The sequence below is a fragment of the Amblyomma maculatum genome, chromosome 4, assembly GCF_055883805.1.
Source record: "Amblyomma maculatum isolate TAMU_Amacu chromosome 4, ASM5588380v1, whole genome shotgun sequence".
Lineage (NCBI taxonomy): Eukaryota > Metazoa > Arthropoda > Arachnida > Ixodida > Ixodidae > Amblyomma > Amblyomma maculatum.
In genome coordinates this window covers 138,689,505-138,707,677 of record NC_139347.1, presented here as the reverse complement: position 1 = coordinate 138,707,677, position 18,173 = coordinate 138,689,505, and the positions used below count along the sequence as shown (strand labels likewise).

At 44.5% G+C, this 18,173-nt stretch overlaps 1 protein-coding gene across 1 annotated transcript in view; it reads left to right on the top strand.

Moving 5' to 3' along the window:
• The first annotated feature begins 1,212 nt into the window (after nt 1-1,212).
• The window catches only part of arr (low-density lipoprotein receptor-related protein 6), a 74,921-nt gene continuing 57,960 nt past the window's right edge, over nt 1,213-18,173 (top strand). Inside the window, exons 1-2 of the mRNA XM_084602568.1 lie at nt 1,213-1,487; nt 17,728-18,127. Coding sequence (XP_084458694.1) covers nt 1,424-1,487; nt 17,728-18,127 — 464 coding nt within the window. The 5' untranslated portion in view covers nt 1,213-1,423. The remainder of the gene's footprint in view (nt 1,488-17,727; nt 18,128-18,173) is intronic.

Genomic DNA, 18,173 nt, shown 5'->3' with positions numbered 1-18,173 from the left:
AAGCGATAACGGTAAATTCCAGCGTGTGCGTTGTAAGCGAAAAATTGGGGGCGTGGCGCTGCCGGTGGTATACCTGGAAGCTTGCATGACCGGGCAACGCCATCGACGCAAAGATGGAGGTGTCGGCAGTATCTCTAAAGTAGAGCAATAAAGTTTATCCTATCCTACACCAGGCACACCAGTAGTCATGCAATTGGACGAGGCCATGAGCGACGGTAAGCAGCCGCGAAATATGAATCCATCTGATACCCCTGTAGTCGTGAAAAAATTAGCCATTAGAACAGCTAGCCCACTGAACCATATGGTATGTGGAACGATAATGTCGTCTTCAACAGCGACCAGAGCCTTGATTCGCCGATCGTTCGTGTCAATACGTGCCATGTTCAGTTTTGTCGAGCACCTGACCACCAGCGCGTCATGGAGATCGATTTTAGAGTACTAATTGCGGCTGCAGGAAGTCAAGCCTAGGATCAAGTCTCTAGGTCGCTCGCAATGCACCCACGAAGTCGTTGTTACTGCCCTCATAAAGATGATCATCGCTTCTGCTTCTTTGCCTTGCAGATAAGGCATGTGTGTGCATGTTTTTGCAAATGTCAAAGAAATATAAAACCAGGAACGTTGCGATAGCGTAGAATAAAAAAATTTTTATATAACTATGTAAACGCGTCTGTGTGCTACCTATGGTCATACGAATAAGCAGTAGGAAGAGTATTTAGAAGTAAAGCAGGGTAGAAACAGTAGAAATCTGGGTTGAACGTAAACTGGATGATATAATGCACTCAAAAAGAAGCCTCGCACCTTTGCCATACCTCTGCAATGGCCGCGGGGCTTAATATGTGCGAATCCATTCAGAAATAAAGCGCATAATATACGCACGAGCAATGTTTCCCAAATCAGAAAGTCACACGAAATGTAGCTTTTATCTTTCTACCTCTCTCTCGCGCTTCCCAATAATGTTATTCCCCGTAAAGGCAGTAAAGGTTTTGAATCTGGCGGCACCGGTCGAATAAAGCGACGTTCAATGTGCCGAAAAACATACAAATAAACTAGACGAATCTAACGTTACTAAAGCCAGCAGTTTGTTCTGTTAATGTGTATCAGTGACTGCTGTGAACATGACTGTGAAGCAGAACTCGCACAACTTTACTTTTTACCGCGCAAGCTGACTGCTTAGCCGCATCGCAGCTCTCTAAACCAACTTTGGCGTAGGGACACAGAACAAACTCGCGCGTCAGTCAACTCGCCGAAAAAAGTTGGCAGGCGCGTCCGTCGCGATGGGCGGTAGGAGGCGGTCCGTATCTCGACCTCGCAATAAGTGGTGATGGCCGCATTGCTACGGGCTTCTGCCAAGCGGCCAGTTTCGCCGGGCTTGCTGGTGCGCGATCCATGAGGCTCACACGGATACGTCGGCGCTGCTGGGAGAATGCGTTGCTGCTGGCACCTATGTGCCCTGTTCCTTTGCTTCACCGTGTCCTACGCGGCGCACGGTGAGTACTGCCAGCCACAACGCTGGCGGCCGGTCTTGAGCAGTGCGTTGACGTTAGGCTTAGTTGGCCCCGTCTACGGGGCGCCGACCTTTGGTGTCGTCGCCGCGATCGCGCTGACTTTATCGATCGGATCTTCGCGCCGGCGTTTTCAAACTTCTTCGCTGTGTGCTCGTCGCGCAGTATTCTGTTTCGTTGCACGCGTCCCAGCGCGGCGTGTTTCCGTCGGCGCGGCCGACCGTGTATCCGTGGGTCCCACGAAGTGGGAGCACCTGTCAGTTCTGTCAGCCTATGTGTGGTGCATCTCGAGTCCTGCAGTACTTCAAAACGTCAGTCCGCGCACACCGGTGCACGTTACGAACGTATTACTGCTTTAGAATACACGCCGATCTTCTGTAATGCGGGCTGCTACAAATTGTGCAACTTATGAGGAGGCTCGCTAACGCGCTTGCAGTGGTAAACAATGCAATGAAGTTAAAACAGAAAAAAAGCTGGTGCACTAAAGCGAGCAGCTCGCGTCTTGTTGGCACAAGGTAGCACAACGGACTTGACATCATGACAGAATGTTTTTTTTTTTAGAAGAAAGTTGTTACTTGGAGATGCAGGTAGCGTGCTGTGGCACATGTCAAACGTAAACTAGCTCTGCCCCGCCTGTTCCGGACCCTAGTCCAAACTATCGCGCTGTAATAAACAGCGGTTGCTACTTGCGTCGCTCTTTGTTTGGCTTTTTTTTAGTAATGGCTCCACGTAACTGCAGTGATGATAACTTATTTGTGATCGACTTGAGTGCTGTGTCAACCATTGCGAATGCGTACGATACACATAGCAGGCTACTCGAGGAGAGCGGCATGCATAGGCAGAAAGTCATGCTGAACGTTGCTTGTTCAGGCAGCGTCAAAAAAAAGAAAGGATGGCCCAAACCAGTACTATTGAGAATGAGACGCATAGAGGAGTAATTTTAATCGCGATCTACTTAAAATGTGCCCCGAGGACACACGTTTTGCATCTCTCCCGTGGTTTTATTTAAAACCCATGGCCTTGTGCTGATACGTAAGCGCAGCTCATCGTATCGTTCTTTATTTTCAATCATGAGAAAGGGATAGTTGAGGTACAGTAAATTATAAATTATATGCTATTTATTTGAATTCTATTCCAGTTCACTGTAGTTGAGGTGGTTAAGATGGACAAAAAACAGCAAGAAAGAAAGTGGCAATCTCTCGCAATACTTTTGCACACCTTACAGATAAAGATAAAGTTACAACGGCCATCTGTAAGCTTTTACCGAAGGACCAGCAGTGGTTTTTCTCTGGCCTGATGTACTTCAGGGAAGCCATGTTTGATGCTGCTTTAGTACTCGAACATTCACATTTGTAAACTCACTTTAGGGGGTGTCAGGCGATAATTGTGGTCGGGGGCACAGAAGAACGAGTCTGTTCAAAAAGAGCAGCTCAGCTGCTCCCCTCTTCATTGAATGATTGATTGGCTAAGCTATTTTTACCTGCCAAGGTAACTCATGGGCCGGTGAAGCATGCTATTTGGATAGATTTGAGTGATGTTGGTTGCCTGAGGTTTTTGTAATGTGCACTGACGTGTGGTATCTCAACCTTTGCGCAAGACTTACATTTTTGCACCAGATAGCACTGAAATAGAGCAAACGACATTCGTTGTGGCGACCTTCAAGAAGGGAAGTGGCCGTTTGCAATGAATTAATCTTCTGCTGCCATACAGACGTGACCATACCCAGTAAAGAACACAGAATCAATTTTTACTGGTAGCAGTGAATTGTGTATCATTGCTTTTCACGGGAGATTTTCTCAGCCTTGCAGGAAAACAAGGTTTTTCCTTTTTGCACAGCATGGTCGTCATGCACAAAGTCAAAAGTGTATATAATCTGATGGTCGTGGCGATAGTTCCTAGTCCCGTAATATGCATTGTACTGATCATGTAGCTATGAGCCTTCTACAGTAGCATTAGAAAGGGCTGATTGATGGGGCTGCTGGAGTAGCAGACCAGCGCTTGTTGAAACGCATCAGTTGTTCTAGTGCATTTCACTTAGAATGATGGCAGTTCTGAGCATGTATGCAACCGGGAGTGACCGTTCTGACACCACTCATAGCTGCCCGGTTCTGCTCCGAGTGATGGAGCAGTGTGTGGTGGGGTAGCTGTCAGAGTGGATATTCCTGTGACTGTTCAGTGGTGCTGATTTGATGAAGTCACCTGCAGCATCTTTCTACGATGAGCCGTTGAAAGTGTGGGCTCACTTGAGGCAGCCACTGATAGGCAGTGGCAACTGTACGTCAGCTTCCACACATTGAATGAGCACTGTTGGTGCTGTAAACACTTCAAATAATTCTGCCATGTCTGTACATTCATGTTGCTAATAGTGAAGGTCTGGGGGTTGGGGGCTTGGACCCACTAAGAAAGTAAAAAGGTCACCTGCGTACTTGACAAGCCTTCATACTTGACCATACATCCTTCCTGTACTCTTCGGCACTTTAGAATGTGAAGCTGACTTGGTTACTTATTATTATTTTCTTTATGTTGCTTCTCAGTGCTCTTCTATTGTTCTTTTGCCATCTCTCTGTTCAGTTTTATAAACTTTATGCTCTATTGTATTGTATCCCCTGCTCAGTATTATAAGTGTAGATAGTGTTTAAGAATATGTTAATTGATTTCGACACTATGTGTAGACTTACACAGCGTTGTTGCAGCCTAGTTGGTGCATTACTGAAATTGGTTTGCAGTGCAGACAGATGAACACAGGAAGAAAACGACAGTGCTCTCTCTTGTCACTTTGGTCCTTCCTATGTTTGTCTGCACTGTGAACCAATTTCATTCTTAAGCAGCTTTCTAAAACCTCATTTTTCCTACCAACTAATATCTGGGACAGTTAAGAATTGCAGTTTTTACTTTTGTGCTTGTTGTAAATGCAGCCCCTGAATATCATTGTCAGTCAGACTATATCCACTGCAGGGCAAAGGCCCTGCCATTTAACCCGGTCCTGTGCTAGCTGCATCCACCCCCTGCAAACTTCTTAAGCTCATTCGCCCACCTAACTTTCTGCCGCCCCCTGCTATGCTTCTCTTGGAATCCAGTTTGTTGCCCTTAGCTACCATCGGTTATCCCCTCTTTGCACAATATGCCCTGCCCATTTCCATTTCTTCTCGATTTCCATTACAATGTCACTAACTCAAGTTATTTCTCTGACCCACTCTGCACGCTTCGTGTACCTTAAATTTACCCCTACCATTTTTCATTTCATAGCTGTCTGCATTGTCATCAGCTTGCGTAAAATCGTTTTTGTTAGCCTGCAAGTTTCAATGTCATATGTGAGTGCTCGTAAGGTACATCTGTCTTTTTGTTATTTCTGTTTCGTGGTCCGGATCTGTGGTCAGTACCTATCTTGAGAAGAAATATTTGCCTAACACTTCCAGTGGTTGGCTACCTATTGTAAACTGCTTCTCCTTTCTGAGGCTGTTGAGCATTGCCTTAATCTTCTGCATATTAATTTTTAGCCCTACCTTTCTGCTTTTTCTGTCAAGGTCATCAATCATTCTTCGCAATTCATCCTCTGAATTACTTAGCAAGACAATGTCATCAGTGAATTGTAGATTACTGGCGTATTCTCGATCAGCCCTTATTCCTACCTGCTCCCATTCCAAATAGGTATCTGAATGCTTCCTCAAAGCAAGCGTTGAATGTTACTGGGGAGATCGTGTCTCCTTGCCTAACGCCTTTCTTTATAGGAATTCTATTACTTTCTTTATGCAAAGCTATGGTTGCTGTGTAGCCACTATAGTGATCTTCCGGTATTTTCACATACGGCTCCTCTACACCCTGATTTAGCAATGCCGGCATGATTGCCTATGTTTCGACTTTCGATCGAGTCAAACACTTTTTTGTAATCAAGCAATGATATATCCCAACCTTCACCCTCACCCCCACCCTTAACCGCTCCCCCACCCCTACATTCATGAAGCAACTTAGTTCTGCCGCAAGGTAAACGCCTACCATAAGCAGAAATAAAGATGTAATAAAAAAAAAAATGATATATATAGGGGCTGGCTATATTCCGAGCAATTTTCCGTCACCTGGTTGATAGTATGAATATGATTGATAGTAGAGTATCCTTTTTGAAAACCTTCTTGATCCTTTGGTTGATTAAGTCTAAGGTTGCCCTGATTCTATTAGCGAGATTCCCTTAGTAGATACCTTAACAATCCGAGGACAAAGATGCAGAGGGCAAAATTTTAAATACAGAAAACAAAAACATACAGAGCATAGTGCTGTGTCATTCACGTACTCAGCATTCTCAAAGAGAAATCAAAAGTTTAGCATGTGCTCACACAAAGCAAGGGTAATGCTAATGATCGGGATGGTTTCAAGTAAGGCGTGTTAGACATTGATGGGTGCTAGTCTGTCCATAACAAGCAATGGAACTAAGTCATGTGCATTTTTTTTTTTTGTCTGTTCTACCCATTAAATTTTATGGTTTCAGTGGGAGAATCAGCTAGAACGAGCATTTGAAGTAAATAAACTTTGCTACTTTCCTCTGAAGTCAGTAAAAATGGTTAATTTTGATTTTAACATACAATTCTCATTCAGTACTGCAGCGGTGGCGTAGAGTTAGAGCATCCATCTCGCATGTAAGGGGACCGTGGTTCAAATCCCAGTGCTGCAAAATTTTCCACCAGGAAAAAAAAATCCGCGTGTCGATAGATGATGAATCGACACGTGGATTTTAAAATATTTTTTAATGGAATTTTATAAGCAAGTTAGGGGCACAACCTGGTGCTGGTGAACACATCCTGAAATGGACTCCTACACCAGAACAGGGTTTGGCCACTCTGGTGTAGTAATTGGCTGCAGCTTCCTATAAATATTCCAATAAACCCTGGAATATAGAAGTAAACAAACAAACTGTGAGGTTCTTTTCTTTAAATCTTCCGGCCATCTTGTTCTGTGGCTTATTCAGAGACAGCAATCTAAATAGATGACCAGACCGACCAATTTAACAACGAATAATTTTATGTACACACATGGACGGGACGAGAGTAGGACAAGCAAGTAGGACGAAGACTAAACATAAAATTGTCTACAGTCACCAGTTCGTTGGGTAGGCAGGAAAGTCGGTGTAGATGCTCCGGGTGGATCAAGTGTTGTAGGGTCGCTGACGTAGGGCCTCGGCAGGCTTAGCGAAAGACTAGGACACCAGACGGGGCCCAGTGGAGGCACGAGGCCTCGGGTTGTCGTTCCACGGCCGATGAGGCAAGTCTCCTCGACGTGCCTGGGTCCAGCACGGTGCCGAACGCCCGTGCCTGTGACGAACTGCCTTTAAAGCAGCGGCGATGAGCTGAAGCTGTGGTGCTCCCGGGCCCGATCACCTGGGACAGCAGGAGGAACAGGACAGGATGCGGCCGATAGGTCCCAGGTCTGGATCCCCGGGTCAGGCCTGGCAGAAGACGCACCACTCCGAGCTCCGTGCACAACCGATCGGCTCCGCTGCTCGCCTGTTCTCCCCTGCTCGTGCCTCGCGCTCCTCGAGCCAACCTCCACGTTTTCCTCTTCTTTCTCCAAACGTGGTTTTCCTTCTTCGTCTTTTATCAAATTCTCCCCACTCACACACATGTTCTTCACACAAACATGCAGTGCGTTAGTGGCATTGTGTCCTAAGTGCATCATTCTGGAAATACACCTCTGATACTGGCACACTGCTGGAAAGTCACAAGCTAGTTTAGGACAGCGCCACAGTGCACTTCACAGTCAAGGTTCATTGCAAATGCTTGGGGGCTTTTTATTATTTGCTGAATAATGAGGCTTCATTGACTTCTACAGCACATTTCTTGAATGAGCCCTGTTGGTACTGCTGCTATGAACACTCCAGGTAATTCTGGTAATCGTGTCATGATTGCTGAGAATTTCACTCTCTGACTGTTGTTGTGGCTCTGCCTACTGTGTGGCCTGCTTTGTACGGCTTGCCAGCTGTTGCAGTTTGGCATCTGTCAAACTCTAGTTGTAACTGCACAACTTGATGACTCCTTTTGTTGCGAAAGCAACATTACGCCAGGTTACGGCCTACCGCACAGTCCGTGGCTGCAGTCACGAATGACCTTGATCAGCCGCAGCTAATGCTTTTGCTCCGCATTCGGTTCAGCAGCGTTGAACCATTCTCATCTTCTGTTTTTCCTAAATCAATGAAATGAATCCCCTTATTTTTTTTTTGTTATGCTTAAGCTAACAGCTCAAGATGAAATGGCAGAGAACTCTACATGGTTTTTGAAGTATTGTGACTGGACGTTCTGTTTGGCACTTAATCAGTTCTGTGTGCTGACTCAGATTAAATCGGAGCTTTTCAATATTACTAGTTTCGAAACTCCCCATAAGGTGTATGTACCAAAAACACCGATTTTGATTGGTAAAATTCAGCTGTTTGTAGATAATGACGACGTACGCTGTCAGTAAACTATGCTGTCTAAGTTGCAAACTTTCTGGTTGTTGATAAATGCATGACCACCTTTCAAGTGAAATCAGTTGAAGAGATGCAGTAGCGAAAATTTCGACCTAACAGCCGTGAGGTAATTAAAAGAGAAAAGAAGAGATTTTCAGAAGCAACAATGACAATGGCAGATAGCTTTCATTGACTGCTGCCAGATGGATTTACAATCCATAAGAACCCGAAAGTTGCATACTAAAACTAGTTGCTTTTTCAAGTTGTGTTTCCCAAGAGGTATAACCAAAACACTCTGAGATTATATGGCTCATGCACTTTTGGCAAACTCAAGTTCCAGTGGATTGTTACTGGAATGCAATTTCAGGTGAGGAAAAATAGAGCATTCACAAAGGCCCTCAAAATCCTTTCAATACCCTTGATTTTTAAAAAAGTATTTCAAGGGTCGTTGAAGCTCTCTAAACTTTGATGCATTCCTTAAATTTCTTGAAAAGTTACAGTTAAGCTGGTTTACCTCTAAAAAATGAGCTACACTGCCAACCTGCTTCACTGCATTAATGCTGCTACATAATGGTACAAATCGATGACTTTGGTGAAATGAAACCGAGGCTGGTGCAGAATATCATTCCAGCAACCAGAAAGGCTGATGCTAGTAGAGAGATTTAGCTTACCGTGATCCGCGATCCGCCACCGTGGCTCTCTACCGCGCGTGGGCGGGGCGGTCAAGCTGATTGGTCCCGACGCGGTAGGTCTGTGTGCCGACATCCAGTATGTGGCGCCATCTATCGGCGTCAAGGGGGATCTGGGCATGCGCAGTAGAACGCGCGGTAGCGGGTCGCGGATCACGGTAAGCTAAATCTCTCTAGTAACTTATGTGTACAGTCATAACAGTGGCTCCTTCTCCTCACTTGTGACGAGGATAACCGATGGAATCCAGTCTATTCTCATTTAATTTCCTAGCCATTTACTGGCTGCTGTTAGTATATGGTGTGGCCACATTTTGTAAATATGCTTTGACGGTGTTGCCAGCTCTGTCCCAAATGAATATGGTAAAGGAAAAATAAAATTTCTTTTAAGGGGCTCAAATAATGCTTAATTTGGGTCCTGCTGACTTATCGGGCTTTTGCCAGAACCAGCATATGACCTATAAGGTTGATGCAATACCGTGAGCAGGGTTTCAGCCGTGCATCAGGTGATATCCTGATTCCATAGATCTCAACCTGCCGTGGTGGTGGGTTAAGGCGCTCAAGTGCTGTGTCCAAGAATGTGGGATAGAATCCCGACCATGGCGGTTGTGTTTTGATGGAGGTGAAAAGCAAGGCACCCATGTGCTGTGTGATATTAGTGCACGTTAAAGAACCGCAGGTGGTCGAAATATCCGAAACTATGCACTATGGCACCTCTCATAGCCTTAGTTGATTTGGGATGTTAGACCCCATGGACCAGACCAAACCATGGATCTCATTTGTGCCTGTAACAGCGCTGTGATCATCGGAGTTATTGGTTTGCTTCCACAATAGAGCCATGTGAGTTTGAATTTTCTGTGTAGAAAGTCGGTTCATGTAAGTTCTAAGTTGAGTCAATTCCAGTGTGGCTTACTATTTCATGTGTCCAGCATTGTGCACACGTGCATAGAGTTTAATAATATTGTCTGTAGAGAGAGAGAGAGAGAGAGAGAACCAGCAGCACTGCTCTTCATTCACCATCTAGAGGCATAGGGCACAGAGGAGATTGTCGTCGCTTTCCGCCATGACTGCGGCACAGCTACTGGTGCTTATGCAGAATAAACGTTTTTTGTCCAAAACTAACAGAGCAGAGTGCAAAACTTTGTGTTTCCAGCATTTCTGCAGTGAATGAAGTGCACTTTAACTCGCATGGACTTTGACACTAGCTTTCTCTGTATGTAATGTTCAGAAACTCTGGGCTTCAGAACTTGTCCGAAAGAAACTACTGCAAAATTCGCTCAAGACTTTTATGGGAGACAACCCTTAGTCTCTTGGAGGATGGTGATATTAAGAATGACATAACTCTCCTTGTCAAGGCTAATAGATCCTAAACTGAAAGAAAGCAGAGATGGTGGCTTTGGGTTTGATCAAGGCTCAAACTATTTTCTCATATTTGCTCCAAGAAGGCTCTTTGCACTCTTTGATTGCTGTCCCTTTGTATAATTGAAATTCTTGCACCTCCTTGAATAAAATGTGATTCTTCAAGGTAGCAGCCATGCAATTTAGTGTCCCTTGTTTAGGATGAGCAGTTGGCATGTCCCGCTAACCATTAATTGCCAGCTAAATGTGAGTGAGAAGTCAGCACGACTTGTGGTCAAGGACGTGTTTGCCTTGTGGCTGTGAAGTGTGGAGGCAGAAAAACAGCCTGCCTTCCAAAAGAAAGTGGTTGGGCTTATCTGAAACTTCTTCAGCGGCACGCCTTTGGCCTCTTGGCACGGCGCATTTATCTCCCGACACTTAGCTTGAAAGTGTTTGCATAGTGGTATCGAGACTCTCAAGATAACGAATCAAGCATTTCCTTTGATGTCTCCTGTCAGGTTCATCTGTCGATACAGTGTTACATGCACAGTATAACCGTACTTCGTGATGAACATAGCCTCGTGCCCTTGTGAAGCAGGCGACTGGTCATCATTTTTTTTCTCACTTATTATTGCACATTGGATAGTGCTAATGATACAGAAGTGTAGTAAGGTTTTGTGAGCTTCTGCTTTTCCTGCTGTTCTAAGTACACTGCACGCTAAAGAACCCAGGGTGGTCGAAATTTCTGGAGCCCTCCACTATGGCGTCTCTCATAATTGGTTCACAGAAAGAAAAGGCGCAGTATCTGTCACACTAGTTCTGTGGACACCTGAACCGCATAGGTGGAAGGTGGGAGTGAAAATGGAAAAAGAGAAAGGGGCGTGCAAATTAGGTTTTGGGGATAGAACTCTGCGTCTCTGACAGCCTGAGTCGCTTTGGGACGTTAAACCCCGCTAAGCAAACCAAACCAAGTACACTGCAGTGAACTGTTACATATATACATGCGCGATTGTTTTTATACACAGTAATCTGGTTTTGTGTGCCAAATTTGCGCCATGTATGAGTAAACTAGAATTAATTATACTGTGATGCTTCTTAAATCTAGTATTGGGAGGGTTGATTTTGGAAAGCCTTGACAAGCATATGTGCAAGCAATAGGACACAAAAACTTGTACCTGTTTCAGTGAGAAACTGAGTCGTTAAAGGGCTGATAGCTGTATCTGTATAGACGTTAAATGCTTTAGGTTCATTACTACACAGCATGCTCCTAGAAGTGCAGTCCTTAGGTTAACAAAATGAAGCCATATTTACCCAATGCTTAACGAGCATGGTAGTCCACCTCATCATATTTACTTCTCCTGATTTTTGCAACCACAGTACATGCACCTAAGTCTTGGTACAGTTGCAGCTTTGATAATGAATAGTGAAAGCCTGTCCCATTTCTAACCTTATTCTGGCACTGTCTTGGCCCCTTAGGCCACCATTTTAGTTGATTCTGTGGATTTCTGTGCGAAGGGCAAATACACCCAGCCGCGGTGGTGCAGTGGTTAGGGCGCTCAACTGCTGTGTCCAAGGATGTGGGATCTAATCCCGGACACAGCCGAAAAGCTAGGTGCCTGTGTGCTGTCGATGTCAGTGTAGGTTAAGGAGCCCCAGGTGGTTTAAAATTTCCGGAGCCCTCCATTAAGGCACTTCTCATAGCCTTAGTCGCTTGGGGATGTCAAACCCCACAAACCAAAGCAAACCGAACCAGCAAAGGGCAAATATATCATTCTCCATGCCCACCCGGCACATGAGAAACATGTTTAAAATTTGTATTCTTTGCAAATGTTTGGCGTGAATGCAGGTGGATAAATGTAGTGAGGTCAAAAGTCCATTGAAAATCAAGGATGTTGAAAGATGTGATGCACTTGAGCAGCAATGTCCTGTACTTTGACAGGTTCCTGATTTGTCAGTTTATGTCCAGCTTTTAATGTTACTGATCTTGTTGTTTTGGCGTCAGGTACCAAAATTCTGCTTGTGCCCTAGTAGTCATTCAGTGCAGAAATCCTTGATTTTCTTGGTCGTTCCTGGGTGCATGCCACCTCTGGGTTGCGTTAAACTTGGTATTCTGACATGTGCTGTGGGATGAAATTACTCTGCAGCCCTCCACTATGGCACCCCTTTCTCCCTATCCCCTTTCACTCCCACCTTCCTCGCTTCCCTTATGGGGTGGTTCAGGTGTCCACGGAAACAAGTGTGACAGATACTGCACCTTTCCCTTCCTGTGAACCAATTAATATTGCTAATAACAATGCACTGTTGTGCCCTAGTCTGCACATAAATGGCATGGGGGGGCTGAACTGCTAAAACTGAACTGAAGCCACTCGGAAGCCAAGTCAGAAGCGCAGGTGTGCGGCACACACTGGATATACAGATGCTGTTTACTGAATAAAAGGGGAAAAAAAAAGTCAATGTTGTGCATATGAAGAAAACTTCTCTTCAGGCAAATTGAGTGAAATATGTCTGATATCTCTTCTTATTTTGTTAAGTCTTTATGTATCGGTTCTGTAACTGCACGCTATAGTCAAGTCTGCACACTATTCTCAATTATACCTATTTGGCTTCACCCTGTTATAGCCGTTGTATAGTTGTGAAGCAACTCCTTTTTGTCCCTGTAAACTGCCGGTGCTTGCAAAAGAAAGCATTTGAAAAGTCGCACTCACCAAAGCCATACAGGAAGTACAGAAAGCATGGAGCCATTTTCGTTTTTTATGATGATTTATTGTCTTTTAGCACAAGACTGTTCAGACATCGGCACATTTTTGTATCCGCATTTGTGGAAATTGAGCCTTGTAAGGGCGACATCTGCTAGTGTTCAGGTCACAAGTGCAAATGTGGATACTGCAGGTGAGGGCAGTTTTAAGGAGTTCTTTGAGCACAACAGGGCGAACAGGGTCAAATAGGAAAAAAGAAGAAAATTGTGCTGTGGAGAAATCTGCTCTCCTAGGTGACCATCTACTAGTTGGGTAACTTGAAAGAAGGGAAACACCAATTCTAGCATTTTCCTAATATGCAGTGCCCCCATGTTCCACAGATAAAAATAGCACTTCACAGATTTCAATGATGAAGCCTCAAGTTAGATCGAAAATAAGGAATTTGAGTGGATGCAGTGGTTTAAGATAATTTGAGGGCCATGTTTTGCAATATAAGAGAAGCATGTGCCCCCTTGACTGAGTTTCTCTTTACCATATATGTGCTCGTTGATTTATAAACCTTACTATACTGTTTGCTTGTTTAACAAAAACTGTTTTTGTTGGGCTTCTGGAACATTTTTATTTTGTATTTCTCAAAAAGTCTGGCATGTACTCGGTACTGAAAGACATTTCTTTATTATTGCTCTCCAGAAAAAACTTGAGCATTTTGTAGAAGTATAGTTATTCAAGGTTGATATTAACCTTAGCCTTCTTAGCACATCCCTTCTCTCGTGACTCATGGCATGCATAATGCTAGGCGGGGAAATGATCTTGTGGAAGTAGTTGTGCAGCCATACCTTGTCTGCTCATTTTTGTGGGGACAGCTGTTGGTGAATCATTCCTAACATATCCTCTTCGGGCTTCAATTTAGTTAAAGCAAGTCACGTGGCCCTACACTGTGACATAGCTGTGAGCATGGAGCTGTCCGTGTGCGCTATCCACTCGCTGATCACGTGAATAACCGGACACTTATGATAAGTTAAACGATGAGTGCCCAAGCTTGCCGCTTTGTTCAAAAGAAGTAAGAGCCAGAGCAGGGAGAAGATAGTTTGTGGGATGCAGTGTACGGACACTAGGGTGGCAATACAAGTGCAAAAACTGTGCTTGTCAAATGCATTAAGGAAGGAAACAGGATCATATTTGTTTCAGCGTAGTTGCTGTGAGATGTTTGTGTGGTGTCTGGCGATAGCTGACAAATGGTCATTTTTTTTAAGTGATATGGGGGACTCTTGGTAATAAATTTAATTCCCTTTGAACCTCGTGCTTTTTGGAACTCATGCTGTGGCCATTCATTTTGAACTGATTTATTGGTTTCCTTGAAGTTAAACAAAATCCAGCTGTACACATAGATGTATTACATAAAAAGGCTGCTGTTATAGAAAATCAAAAGAAAGAAGAGTGAACCCGCTTTGAGCATGAATCTGTGAGGGACAAACTGGACAAGTTCAGTTACATTAAAATGGTTTATGATTGGGTGTGTGGGGTCTCATGTCGCAAAGCAACTCTGGATATGAAGGATGTGGAGCAGAGAACTCCGGATAATTTCGGTTAGTGGGGTTTTGTAATGCACACTGACATTGCACAGTACACTCGCCCTTATATTCAACCTTTATTGAAAAATAGCTGCTGCAAAAGAAATTGCATTCAGGTCCCCTTAGCCAAGCCCTGCAACCACTGGGCTACTGTGGCAGGGCAGCTTTTCTTGAGTTGTGCCACTGGTACTAGGGAGCAGTAGAGTGAGTGAGAAAAATGATGCAGAAGGGTTCCCTGTCACTTCTCTCGTCCTCCTCTTTTCTTGTGCTGCACTCTGGTGTATATGTAATGTAGGCATAAGTCAAGCTCGAACAGCCGATAGCTTTACAGCATTATAAAATTGGTGGAGGGCCCCCTCAGCTCCCTGCTTGCTGTGAGGAATATAGGCATATTTTGTGGGTTTTCACTAATTTTCTTACACTCAAGAGCTATGATGTTTAAGAATTTAATGCAGCATGTCAAAATGAAGCTAGTTAAACACAAGTTTCAATACTATGAGCTTTGTTAAGATATTTCATGTCATTATAAAACTTTATTTCTGAAATTAATGTTTTCACTAGGTATAATTTGAACAATATTTGCAAAAATATGCTTTAGTAAAAAAGAAAAAAGAAGTGGAGGAAGCATTGGCATATACAAAATGTCTGCTTATGCAATAGAAAATGCATCTGAAAAATCAAAAGTTCTAGCCTTTGTAGTTTTCTGCTTAGGAAGCGATCACTTCACATTGTGCATTTGGGCAAGCCATTATCTAAAAGAGTTAGGTGAACACTTCACAATTCAAATGGTATCAAATTCTGTCTAAATTGCTCTGGAAATCCTACGATTGAGGTCGATAACAGTAGCAGCATAAATACTTCAATATGGCCGCCAAATCGAGCAGAATTGGCCCAAATAAGAAGCTCGCCTTGACACTTACATCAATTTTCTGGGCTGACTCCTCGGGTTTTCTTCACACTCTGAATTGGTCGGATGATAAGGCAGCATCCTCCAAGTGCTGCTGTATGGATCGGCAACATATCAACTGTGGACGCAGCCGGGGTGTTGTAACTGGAACTGGAACCGAACTGGAACAAATTGAAGGAACTGTTCTGAACCAGTTAGTGGTATGGTTCTGAATCTAAAATATATCCTCTCTTGTCGTCAAACCCTGATAACATTAACAACCCTCGACAATGCCCTTTTCCTTCAGTCTTTCTGTGCTGGCAAATAGAAAAGTTGGCAGCATTTACGGAACACATAATAAAATATTTGCGAGCAGCCGTGATGTCATGTCATGCTTGTTGTAAATTATGCCACTAAACATACCAGTCTAGCCTCAAAGTGATTTTAGAATAAGGTATATAGCGTTATGCAGGCAACCATGACGTGCATCAAGACAGTGGTCGCATTGCATCGCGGTCACAGGAGCGAGACAAATAATTAATCTGATTCTCTGGCAAATATGATAACTCCAATTCATGGTGGAGAGGACTTCTGTCAATGTCCTTTGGGTCACAATACACAGGTGCCTTTGCCTTTCACTTCCATAGAAATGAGAAATCCAAAGGCGTCTGCGTGCTGTGCATTATAATCATTACTTTTCCCCCGTCCTGCTCTAATCGTCGGCCACTTATAAACGTTTTGCTGAGGTCTTGACAACCGTGAAACTTGTCACATCTGACAGCAAAAACAATAGACGGACTACTGTATTAATTTTCAGCTTTTATTTTATCTCAAACAAGAAAGAAAACTCAGTATTAAGAGAGTGGAGTAAAAAAAATACACCTGAAGTTATTTTTTTCTGAATCCTTTCAACCGGTTTGGGCAGGGTTGAACCGGTTCGGACTGTAATGGAATGTGTCTCCGAAGCCGAAACTGAACCAGAACCCAAAAGGCGTGAACCTGAACCATACTCAAAAAATTTGCAGTTCAACACCCTGGACACAGCTGAATCATGCTATTTGCAGCATTTGAGGGCTTATGCCAACACTTCTGGAGGCGTTAATTCTAAACTTGTACATCTCACTGTTTTCACTAGTTGTTTAGAAATTGCAGAAAGAAATTCAAAATAAAATTTTCACCTCACTGTGTAGGGCAACCCAACATAGCCCATGTGATGTGTGTTTAGCTTGATGCAGGTATTGTTTCTATGTCTTTGGCTTTGAGATAGGCTGAAAGTATGCATCCTTCTCTGTGTTTTTTTTTTCCTTTTTTTTTTTTTTTTTTTCTGGAGAAGAGAGATGGTTTGTTCATTTTGGTCATACACTTGAACTGGCAACTGAAAGGAGAAAAACAATTATGATTATGCTTTCTCGTCAGCATGTTAGATGAGTTTAGCTGTTGTATGTGTTGCACCATTGTAGTATCTATTGCACCCCACAATGAGCTTTTTTTTTCTGTTCTGACTTTCATCACTCATGCCAGCTTGGACACCAATAGTTGAACCCAGTAGAAGCGTTGAATAGTCACAGCTGGAAGGAGGGTGTTTGCTCATCTGACTCTGTGCTTGCAATGGTTTTCTGTGCTCCAATGATCCAGTAGCGGCTGTCGTTGCAAAATATATCAGTGGCACTAAGAAAGATACATAAAGAGGGCAGAGAACAAACTTGAGTTAATGATATCGTACCGGAAATGGATAGGGAGGCAAGGAGTCGGACAGAGCGCAAGTGCGAAGAACTGGTAACTGTTAGTGTATTGTGATTACTGAGCAGGCATCAGGAGCAAGGAATTGCAGCACGGGATGGCAGAAAGGCAGATGAGGAGATGTGAGTAGGAAACTTTTGGGATAGGGGGGCCAAGTGTTTGCTTGAGAGCAGTAACTGCAAATAATAATCGGGGGGGGGGGGGGGGGGGGGGAGGCTTTGTTTCATAATAACTGAATGTAGGCTGGATGATGGAAGTAATGGTGACGTGTTAAAGAAAAAAACTATGGAAAGGCAAGTGACAGGCAGTGGGGACTGAGCTGGAGGGAGTTATGGGCTGTATTATTCCGCTTGAGAGCTAGTGGTGGCCACGCTGCCATATACACACAAGAGCGGCTTATTCTGCCGAATGTGTATCATACCCTTGAGAATTAACCCGCTGTGCTTGTGGCCCCAGCAGGAGACATTGCATGCCATGCTGTATTGGTCGTGCAGCAGCGCAGAGTGTGCTTCAAGTTCTTTACGGGAAAATGGCTGGAATACTGTCGTGCTGCCAGTGAAATGGCTATCAATAGCAACACCCGTGCTATGCAGCGAGCAGGGGCAGTTATAGTAATAAGAGCTCATGGTTGCTGCTGTAGTTTGTGTTGTATGTTTGCATTTCTTCCCTTAGTTAAATCTTGAGTACTAATTGCAAGAACAGTGTTATTGAAAAGTCAGTCAGTTCTGGGATATCTCTATACTGGCTTTTGTTTTGTTCGTCGTTAGGTTCCGTTAGGCTTCTGCTTTTTGTGGGGTGTAACAGAGAAACACTTGCAGGTGGCATGGGCTGTGTATGGCCGTTGTGGTTGCCTCACTTGTCTCCTGCTGTCTGTGCAGGGGTGCGTCTTTTGTTTGCCAACCGCAAGGACGTTCGTATCCTGGAGCTCGATGCCTCGGGCAGGCGTGCCAACAGCTCCCGGTTGGTGGTGGGTGGCCTGGAGGATGCTGCCGCTGTGGACTTCCTTTATGATGCTGGCCTTATCTTCTGGACGGACGTGGGGCTGGAGGTTATTCGGCGCCGGCCGCTGGATGCCTCGGGCCCCGACATGACAGTGGCCTCCATGGGGGTGGTGTCCCCCGACGGGCTGGCCTGTGATTGGGTGGGCCGCAAGCTCTACTGGACTGACTCCGAAACCAACCGCCTGGAGGTGGCCGAGCTGGATGGCTCCCACCGGAAGGTGCTTGTGTGGCGCGACCTAGACCAGCCACGGGCCATTGCGTTGGTGCCCACCGATGGGTGAGCTTGGGTTGCTGCTCTGAGCACAATGTGCACAAAGCTGTCT